Consider the following 11,289-nt stretch of genomic DNA (forward strand, 5'->3'; position numbering starts at 1 on the left):
TCTGAGGAGGGGGTTTTCTGCTCACCTCATCCAGCACTGCCTACACGAGTTGTAGTCATGCTGTTGTCTCGAGCAAAGCTGTAACCTGAAAGAATTTGTGGAGGCTAGCAAGTTGAGCAGATTACCTAAATTGGGCTATTAAAAACACTAAAAAGAGAGTTGATGATGAAGTCCTGAGACAAAAGGAAATACATATTTCAGCATGAGATTCTTCACAGGAAATCATTATCCCAGAACATTTAACAGTCCCAAAATTAGGACGCAATTTTAGAACATCTGACACCTGGACAGAAGCCCTAGCTTCTAAGCAAAGCAAACAGTAAATTTAAAGATGCATCACACATGCCAGGAGAGTGTCGTAAATAAATAAAAGTGAATAAACCATCTCTTAAATTTCTGTGGGGCCTAGTCTGGTAGACAGCCTGAGAATGCTTACACATAGGCATGAGCATACCTCATTTGAGACTGCGTCCTCTGAGGTAAACTTAGTTCCCAGGAGCTTTGGTGTGTACAGAAGCAGTTAAGAACTGAGCAAAGGATTGGGGTTACTCAGTGATGAGTTATTCCTTAGCTACCTGAAGTCGTAGTTGGGCATCTAAGTTGCCTTTGTGGTTTCAGCCTCTTGTGCTTTATGGCATGAGTGCCCGACCATCAAAGCCATGCACTTCATTTCCTTGTGAATGCTTTTAAATCATGATCTTTTCCAAATCTTTCCATGGAAATACTGAAGTCACCATTTCTTAAGGAGCTGAGGAAGGTGAGAGGCTGCCAGTTTACATGTTTCATTTTAAAGGACAGAGAGCACTAGAAACACAGGAGATGCTCAAAAGGTGTACAATACCCACAAATATGCTGCATTTTAAGAGAAACCAAAAGGTTTTAATAGAAAACTAGTTGATAAAGAGAGGAACTTCAGATGTATTGTTGGCTTTTACTGTGTCTTACAGAATTTCACTTGAAAAAAGTGATAAAAACTGGCTTATATTTGGGAGAAGTGTCACATGGATTGCAAAACTGCTGATGTACAATAAAGCCATGTTGCTGTTTGTTTTTTGTTTTTTTTTTTTTCCAGAGTAAGTTTAGCATCAGCAGGTTTTATTTCTTCTTTCTCCTCAACTAACATCTTTATTAATGGCCTGCAACACTAGGCTATGGTGTATTGATGATATTTGGAAATAATATAATTCAAAGAGAAGCTGAAAGCACTATTCAGACCAAAGAAATAACATGAAAAGATATAGAGAATTTAGAAACCTGAGCTGAAAATAATGAAGTCTTGTGTTTCTTTGGAAGAGGAGAGTAACAGGCTAAAGATAAATAATTTAAATGCGCATGTCCAGAAGATGGGAGGAAATGTAGGAAGTGAGAGATGTTCCTAGGTGAGAAAGTGGGGGCAACTGGTACTGCTGCCAAAAGAAGTTTTTGCAAGTCATTAGTGAATATGCTAATGGAAGGCCATCTAGTCACAGAGTAACCTGTTAAGTTCTGGGCAGTTTATTAATAAAAGGTGACTTATGAGTTGCATTCAGAGACAAGGAACAAAAGTGGCCAGAGGACAGGAGTGGCGCATTAAGAAAAAAACGTCAGAAAGCTTGTCCGTATGGTGCTTACTGCACTAACATGGTCTGGCTGTCTCCCAAACCAGCTGTGTAGGGAGGTTTGGGCAAGAGCCTATAAACAGAACAGTAAACAGTCTGTGTGACATGTTCTGGTGTATGAGGGACAAAGGAGATAAGGGCAGCGCTATCTCTGATGTCCTTTATACGTTGTCCCCAAGCAATAATCTGGCACAGCATCATATTTCTGCCATTGGTCAAATCCAGACATTTCAGAGGAAAGTGAAGGAAGTCTTGTGGCTCGAAGACTGTCAAGAGAGGGGCTGCGCCATGAAAGAAGGCAATCCAGGAGCCAGGGGTAGCAGCTTTACTAGTAGGGACAGTGTCCTCACCAGCAGGAGTCAGTGCCACAGTCGCCAAAGAAGGCAAATGGACTGGCTCCAGTGACAGTCACCATATCCTACAGACAGTCCAGTGCAGAAGAGCAAAGTGATGAGTCAGGTCTGAGGTCAGTCCAGGAAGTCCAGCTGACAAGTGACTACTGAACTACGGAGATGGATACAGGCATGCCTGTGACATAGCTCAGGCAAGGACTGGGGGCCAAGGCTCCTGGGCCCATTGGGGAGGCCCCAGGAAAGGATGGTCAGGGCAGCTAAGACCTATTGGTGTCCTCAGGGCTCTTATAGAAAACTACAGAAAAAGTTTTAGAGGAAATCCCTTCTCAACCATAGTGGTACTTGGTGATGAACTTAGTAATGGTTAGTCATGGCAGTTACTTTGTCATTTTAATGTTAGATGTTTACAGTGAAGACACTTCTGAGCTAGTCACCCCAAGTCTTTTTCTGTAGTGGCTAAGTTAATATGCATTTCAAAGGAGACAAATTGTAGGAGCTCATCGTAATGGGTGAGTGGGTCGGAAAGAAGCATTATACTCTACAAGTGCCTGTTTCTCTCCATTGACTGTAAGAAGCTGGTGGCAGCTGTCTCAGATGAAGATGTCTAAAGCAATATGAATTGGATCCCATGCATGAGACTCAGCTGGGAGTTTTTATAACATCCAGATATGTTCTGGTATCTTGGTTGTAATTTTTGTAATGCTGGGTCCTTATAAAACCGTTATCCTAGGTCCAGTTATGTGAGTGCAGATGTCTGGCAAGTTGGAACTCCGGAGTCTTAGGAATGTGCTGAGGGATTCTTTAACGAAATGATGTTTCATGGAAGCATGGCATCATATAACGATGGGCATCATAATAAATGATATATTTCCATTTTTATGATCATATAATGATCATAAAAATATGCACTTAGAAATATGGGTGACTGCAATTATAACCATTGCATAATCAAATATGCATTTACTTTAAATAATGTTTTAATGAGTATAATAATTTTAATCATTCAGCTTTATGTGGGGGGAATAAATAATAGTAATTGACAGACTGCTTTTTGCTACATTCTCAAAAGGTATCACAATTGTTTGTTTTAAACAGCTAGAGCCTGTACTAAATGTAATTACATTTATCTTTTAAGTTGCATTGAGGAAGAAATACACTTAGCTTGGCTCCTGCCTTTGCAGGGAATAGCATTACTGTAACAATTGTTTAAATTGCTTACGTTTCTGGAAAAGGACTTTTTTTGTCAGTCATACATTAAAAAAGGATGAAAAAAGCCTCTCTGAAACTGTGTCAAATTCTTTGTTTTTAAAAAAATGTTGATTTGGATTTTCCAAATGAAACAAACAGAACAGTAAAGGGGTACCCATTTTACAGTTGCCTTTGTTTCTTAATAAAAACATTGAAAGCAGGCAGTTTGGTGCTTTTGAGCAGCTGTTTGAGAAATACAGGTTTAAAATTGATCTTGAGTCTTAATTCTAGTGGTTTTGTATCTGAAAATGGGTTGCTGAGGTGATGCATTCTAGCTATGATTCTATGATTCATGCTGTGCGGCCCCAGCTATCAGCTGCCTTCCTGCCATACCAATAGGGAATCTTCTCATCTTGCCTCCTTCCGTGCTTTAGACTGATGCATAGCAGAGGTATGATGATGCCTCTGTCAGTAGAACAGAGAGATCTGAAAAGGGCGTGAATTTGGTAATAATGGAGCACATGCAGGGGAAAGCGCTTTTTATTGCTTACGTCTTGAGAAGACAGGGATCTGAGAATGACTGAACTTCAAAACAAAACGAAATAAAACCCTGTAATGTTATTTCACAACAGAGGATGTTTTCCTTGCTCCAGTTGGGAAATATGTTGCAGTTCACTGCAAAGTGCAATGCCAGCTAGGCACTAGTAGATGTTTCACATTGCAGTTAACTGCAAAGTGAGACATCAGCTAGGTACTGGTTGATGTTTCACTTTGCAGTGAATGTATTTCCATTAACTACAGGTAGATTAGGTGTAAGGATCAAAGTGACCAAAATTCTTCATCTCGAAGACTGAAGTGACTGACTAGATGCAGTGACGCTGCATACTCTTTTGAGGTTTGTTCTGTTTTTCTCTTGTCCACATTTTTGTACTCCAGATCTCATGGAAAAAAAAAAAAGGTGGAATAGAACCACTGTGGTGGCCTTAGATCTGCTCACTAGATCCTTTTGGTTGGAGCCCGCTGTTGTGAGAGTGATTGCAAACAATCTCAGGTTCCTGCCTGAGATAATTACTAATTAATTTGTACATAAACTGAGAAAAACTTGCTGAAGAAATGTAAGCATATTTTTTCAGTTGAGGGCTCAGTGTGAAAAAGAATTTAATAAAGTAAAAGCTGGGCTTATTTGATTTTCCACCACCACCACTTCCATAGCCAGCACATTTAAGTACGGTTACATAATATTAGCAACTGTAAGCACAATATATCCATTTGGGTTTTGTGTTTCAAATCTGTGGAGCAACTCAGTGTAATTTAGAAGGAAGTACACATTTATTCTGAAGAGAGGTGATGACTCATTTGTGGTTAATACCACCTGGAGTTTTTTGTTCAGATTACTTATCAATTGAGTTCATATCACAGTAAATCTTACAAACCGGACATCAGCACTGGTTTGAAGCCCTAGCACCTGGATGCAGATATGCCAAGACTCATGATTCCCTTTTTTGCTTTCAAGGGCCACTGGCAGCTTAAGTCTTGCAGAAGTTCAGGTTTCCTTGGAGCCCAAGTTCTTCGTGGAAACGTGATTCCACAGCTTCTGGGGGGGGTGCTTAGAGATATCATTCCAGTAGCTGAAACTGTGAGACTGACAGTTACCCGAGTCTGAAGCCCAAGGGCTGACCCTTACCTGGATATTTCCCCTACCTCTCTTGCCACTGTGCCCTGCCTGTTAAGAGATAAAACTGACTTACACCCAGCAGGACAGCCCTAAAGTAGGGGAGACCATGAGGTGCTACTGCAAAAGTCAAGAATGCAGTGACAAGAGCCCTACTCTGGGGTGTGGAGTCAAACCTTGTGCTGAACTGGGCAATGCGGAAACAGGAACAGAATTGTCATTGGCTCAGTAAGTGTTTTAGCCTCTGGACTAGTGGCTAGCGGAGTGACCCTCAGCTGCTGCAAACTGGAAACAGGCCTGAGAGGTTGGGGTGGTAAGTCAAAGAAATGACGGAAGCAGCCAGCATTGTGTGACTGCTTCTATGGGCGATTGCCTTTAAAACCCATGTTGTTGGGTGGGGGAGGACGGGTGATGAGAGTGCTGGGTGGAGATCAGCGCCTAACCGTCTTCAAGAGATGAAGCTGGGCACTTCTCCGCTCACTTCATTGGCTCCTGAGCATTTTTACTTAAGCATCTGTCTCCCATACTGTGTTGTATATGGAGCTCTGGCATATGCTTTTGGGCTGTGACTGCCACTGGGCAGCAGAGCCCATAAAAATCCCCGCACTTCTCTGGAGACTTTGGGCTTAAATCAGGGCTATCGTGAGGTTACGCAGCGCTCTGCAATCACAGTTTTACCCTCTGTTCCGTGGGCAATGTTTGCTGTTTTGCTGTGATGTGAAAATGCAGTACTGTTTTAATAATACTGAATTTTTATTCCATGTTTCCATGGGTACTTTCAGAAAGAAGTAAGTACAGCGTCGGTGGTGTTGTGTTTGTCTGTGTGCATCTGGCATGCTTGATCATACTGTTAACAACACTTTCCTCACTTGAACTGTGTAATTGTTTGCCAGCTGGTGAAACGATCAACTTGAGTATATCTTACTAGCCTGATATGACACGTTCTTTATAAGAACCGCATCAAGAACATGTGTGTCATGTGAAGAAAGGGCGGAATGCTGTAGGCAAAGCCTTAATGTTAGAGGACTCGGAATATCTATGCTGTCTTGCACAGAATTTGGTACAGTGATTTGCTGTAACTGTGGGAGGCTTTCCTAACAGTCAGAGGTAGAAATTAAATTAGGTGACTGTTGGTGCCACTCCTCCTGTCCCACTCTATTAAATGGCTGTGTTTTTACTTAATCTTTGATTTTTATTTTTTTTTCTTTTTTTTTTTTTTGCAAAGAAGAGAGGGTGAAACTCAGGCTACAAAGCAGTGCTCAGTAGCAAGCACCAGTGTAACTGAGCGCAGTTTGTTCACTGTTCCACATTGCAGTCTAGATCAAAGATCTCCAGCTGCGGGGTTACATAGTTCCCCTTCAAACATTCCACAGCAGGCAGTCACTGCGGATCAACCGATAAGGCTGTGTCTGGGTGGGTCGTGGGCAGGTTATGTGCGTGATGTCTCAGTGGGAGATCCTGCCCACAGGTGGGGAGCGTGACGTGACTGAGGTCCTGATGGCTGCAGGATGAAGGTGTGTGTGATGAGTGAGGTGTGACAAGACAGGTGTGCAGTGGCTGGAGTAGAGTTGGTACCCAAGGCTGCCACTGCTGTACCCACACAAACGAGGTCTGAGGTCCCCACCTGTCCTGTGTTAACCGTACCCTGCCCTGTGCCCTGATGTGTCACAGAACTGACCAGAATAATTCCCGCTTAAATGTACTTGTCGGTTCCCTGGGCTCCCTTTGCTGGCTTCTCACCTTGGGAAATTCCAGTACCTGGAAAACAGACTGTAGAAGTGAAATGTAGTAGGGGGAGGATGAGGCTGGAGGTTCTTCTGAAGAGGTGCACTTAGAGTTAAGATAAACCCAGAGACCTGATAGACATCACAGCAGACTGAAAATGCGGTTTGTGGGCACTTCTTTCTCTCAGTCGCTGTGGTGATTCCTGTCCTTCACTGTTTATTTGTTCTGGCCACTTATAAAGCAGTCACTTGCATGGCAGCTTGTTCTGTGAAAACCAGTCTACTCTCAGAAAACAGCAGAAGGGATAAAACCTCAGAAAAATCTGCTGGGATATTGGTTGGTGTAATGAAAATGATTTATGTTCTGACTGGAAGAGCAAAATTTGTAGAATTAAATGTAATTTAAGTATAAATTGAAGCATGAAGTTGTTTTAACTTTTTCTTTGGTCAAAACAGTAATTTTCTTTATCATAAAGGAGAAATTCCTTTTAGTCTTGCTCTGAATACCTGTTATTCTCCATGTTGTTAATCATGGTTGCAGGCATACAGCACCAGCAAACTATAGAATGAATGTACAGGATCCAAGCAAAAAGAAATGGAACGTACTGTATATATGGTGGAATATTTTTTCTCATCAGTTCTTAGACTCCAAACTTAAGCCCATTCCTGTAGAGGAAGGCGTTGTAAAACAGCAACATTGAGCATGAGCTTAAAGTAGTTTTCTGGAAATGGGCTGCATTTGAGGAAAGTGTTTGTCATATGCATCATTTGGGTTGGAGGGTTGGAAATACAATATTTGTTTTAGATCCTTCTGACTGCATATTGCTTTTAACAGTGACAGCTACAGTGACCTCAGTGATGACAACTCTCCAGCAAAAGAGTTCCCTAATTCAGAAATGAGCTGAAATGATTGTATGAGATCACAGAAACGGATGATGCTATTGAGGTAAACAGAATCATTTTGATACCGCTTTATGACATTTGTTTCTTCTAGACTTGAAACAGGAGACAAAGTTATCTTGATTCTCCCTTTTGTTTCAGATCCCGTCTGAGAGCTTATGTTTTCTTCCTTTCCTGCAGCACTTAATTGTTTTCCTCTTCTGCTGCTTAACTCTGCAACTGTTGTATTAAAGTCTGCTAAGTGTTTTGCGTACAGCTTATATGTAGGATGCTGTACAAAGTCAAGTTGTATTAGTGTTTGAAGATACAATGAAAATATATTTTTGGGTTATGTTTTCTTTTACTTCAGTTTGCAAGTTTGGATCACTTCAAGCACACCATGTTGACATAACTTTTTGTTTTGCATTAATATTCACCTGTAATTGCATTTGATGCATTGATATAACAAAGACATCCCAAGATAAATACTCGGATTTGATCTGCAGAGTGATAAGAGATAAAAACAAGTTGTAGAAAATCATAGCTTTGTTTGCCATAGGCTTTGCCAAAGTGATGTTGGATTGATTGTTTTTTCACCTGTAAACATGGTAGCCATAGATTTCATTTCAATTCGGAGGTTATATTTCCTGTGAGACACCTGATCTCTGCAGGATCTGGGTTTGAATCTTAGTCTTACTTCATTTTCCCTACACAGATTTGACAGAGTTGTGGCGGGTATGGTACTCTGATACATGTATACATTCATGCTTTTCAGGATTTCTGAGGACTTCTGTAAGCAGGACACAACTTTTCCCTCTGATTTTATTCCTCTTACAAGGTGTAGTCAGTAAGCAGCTGTGCCAAACAGACAGTTAAGGCTGCATATGAATGACACGTTTCTGCTTGATGGTCTCCTGATTAAAATAATGGCATGGGATGCTAGAAATTGGAGTTTAGTCCTTAGCCGCAGCATGGGTTTCTTCTGGGATTTTTAATTTTTTTCCCTCTCATGTACCACATGTTAAAGATAACGGTACATCCCCAAGCCATGACGGTGGAGAACAGAATGTTAAATGATTTCATGATGTGGTGCATGCAGGTACAGTACCGATGCGTGCCCTAATGTGACAAAACGTTCCTTTTCGCTCTTGCCTGGATCCTTCCCACCTCCAAACATCTTGGCTCTGTTTCTTGAGACCAACACATAGTACAGGACAGCCCCTTCAGCTTTGACCTTGCTTTCCTCAATGGAATTTATTAATGGTAATTCTCCATTTACCATTGCAGATGTGAGTTTTTCAGGGCGTGGATGAATGTACTTTTGTCATGCTTTTAAGTAGTTATCAGTATAAAGCTGATTTTGTTTGAGCATGTCGCTAGTGGATACCAATTGTATTCAACAGAATTACTCTAGAAAGGATTAAATAACTATTTTCAGATATAAAAGAAGGATAGAAGCATTGGCTTATTTATTTTTATCCATTAATCAGAGCTGGATATACATGTAGACTATATTTAGCTTTGTGGGTTTGCTTTATGCTGTTTGACCTAGATGAAATACATCTACTTGTAGTATTTACCATAGGACTACTTTGAAGTCAGTCAAGAGATTTGAGAGAAACTGATGTAAGCATGAAATAAACTGAGTTACAGAAGAAATATTTTTAATCATTATTTTTTTTCCCATTTATTCTTCCTTCCCCTCCCTCTTTTTATGTTACAGAAAATTGGGAACGGGACAATATTGAATAGAAGAAAGCAGAAAAGTAAGCTGTTTACGGTCCTCGTAGCATCTCCTCCTATACTGTTTTCAATAATTCTCTTTACAGATGACAATTTTACTGTTCTGTGTAAATGCTGTTTCTCTTTTAAAATGACAAAATGGTTGTGCACCTTAGCTGTTAATCATTATTGATCTTGTCCTATATTTCAGAATGATCTCAGGTGAATATGTATTAATTCACTAGTTCACAACTGTTCTTGATTTGAAGGAAGATTTGATTGTTTTCAGTTCGCCTTAGAACAGGAAGATAAAATGCATTAGTTCTTGTGAGTAAGAGGGAATGCACTAAAAAATTTAAGGGAAAGTTCTCTTATCCATGAGCAGTAGAGAACTGTTTCAGGTTTGTTTCCCTATTAAGCTTGTTGTATATATATATTTTTTTACTTTTTTGCCGTTCAATATGTACAAATGAGAAATTGTTGCTGTATTTCAGCTCTTTGTGATTTTAATAATTGATGTTGGATACACTTCTTTTCACTTTGCTTTTATAAGTGCTTTCACTTTACAAAAGTTCAAATGTATTCACTCTATTTCTCCTGAAATTCTGATAATACTGAATGTAATTCTGACCTACAAAATTACAGAAGTGATATTAGAAGGTGGTTTTGTATTTGTATTTTGTGAGAGAAAAAGTAAATACACTCATCTCTTAAAATGTAATTTGAACGCTTGTATGAAAGTTGTGGAAGAAGCAGTTGTAAACCTGGAGCATTATCTGAGCTCCAGCCATGGAACACTCGGTTAATTTCAATAAATGGGTATAAAGGTGAATTAAGGTTCACCCTCGTTTTCCCTCACCCAGTGACCTCTCCATGGTCGTGGCACTCATTCCCCAGTAGAATAGAACAATGTATTTCAATTTAGAAATCACAAGTTATTCCACTGCATGACAATAGCATGCAGCCCGGCAAAGCCAGGACTGCAGCCTGAACTGCTGAGACAGAAAGGGAAGGCGAGAGGCGCTGTACCGTGTTTAAGGCTGGATCCCATTAGCAGTGTGACATCACCAGACCTGTCACAGAAGCTGGACCTGAGCTATGTAACTGATGGGCTCTGGATGCCTGGGGCACCCTTTCCTATAAAGAAAACTTCTGAATTTTGAGCTTTGTGTTTCATTTTGGTTTTGGGCAAAGCGGCTTTTTTGATTCATCAAAAGTTAAATATCTGTACAAAAATAAAAAGCACCACGTCCCTTAATACAGCTTTGTAAAACGGTAAGTCTGAGAGCTTTGCGTTGCTTTAGCAAATCTCGGGTTACACACCCAATTTATCTCTTTGCTAAAAGAAGCTTTAATGCCAATGAAATATAAAATGTATTCCTAGGGCAGTGTTTTTCTAAAGTGGTCTGCAAATGCGTGCCTTAGAAATAGCAGGTATTGACAGAATTGGTGTCACTGTATGTCTTCCTCAGTGAGAGACACTGGCCACTGGTTTGTGAAAGGTGAAGCGTTTCCTAAGATTGTCTGTAATATGCAAATGTATTTTCAAATATATTAAATTGTGTTACTCAGAAGTGTTTAGATACTGTGTTAAAGAATCATAGTGCCAATTGTGAACTGTGGTGTCAAGGAGGGAATGTTTCATTTAGTCATGTCTGAGTTGCATTGTCTGTGAGAAGCTGCGATTTATCAAAAAACAGAGGGGACAAAAAGATGTACAACCTGGAGTGAAGCTGGAAACAGCACCTTAATCTCCCAGCACCCTTATCAATCCTCTTCCTGCTAACTGTGCTACACAAAGCAGTATCCTGGAGATGAACACATCGCTGTCACAAGAGATCCATCTCCCAGTTGAGCTGACAGAAGCAGCAGCATGCCATTTCCAAAATGGAAGGCGGCAAATGAACCTTTTCCAGTGAAATCCTGGGCTTCATTAGGAGCGTTGCCAGCAGGTCGAGGGAGGTGATCCTTCCCCTCTATTCAGTCCTGGTGAGGCCACACCTGGAATGCTGTGTCCAGTTCTGGACTGCCCAGTACAAGAGAGACATGGGCATACTGGAGGGAATCCAGCAAAGGGCCACTAAGGTGATTAAAGGATTGGAGCATCTCTCCTGGGAGGAAAGGCTGAAAGTGTACTGGTTTTGGCTGGGACC

General features: G+C 40.7%; 1 protein-coding gene across 1 annotated transcript in view; it reads left to right on the forward strand.

Annotated features, from left to right (window-relative positions):
- CTPS2 (CTP synthase 2) overlaps positions 1-10,587 on the forward strand; it is a 75,210-nt gene extending 64,623 nt beyond the window's left edge. Inside the window, exons 17-18 of the mRNA XM_082485546.1 lie at positions 7,371-7,481; positions 9,138-10,587. Coding sequence (XP_082341672.1) covers positions 7,371-7,440 — 70 coding nt within the window. The 3' untranslated portion in view covers positions 7,441-7,481; positions 9,138-10,587. The remainder of the gene's footprint in view (positions 1-7,370; positions 7,482-9,137) is intronic.
- Positions 10,588-11,289: the final 702 nt, after the last annotated feature.

This window comes from Vanellus vanellus (assembly GCF_965231255.1).
Source record: "Vanellus vanellus genome assembly, chromosome: 1".
In the NCBI taxonomy this organism is placed as follows: Eukaryota; Metazoa; Chordata; class Aves; order Charadriiformes; family Charadriidae; genus Vanellus; species Vanellus vanellus.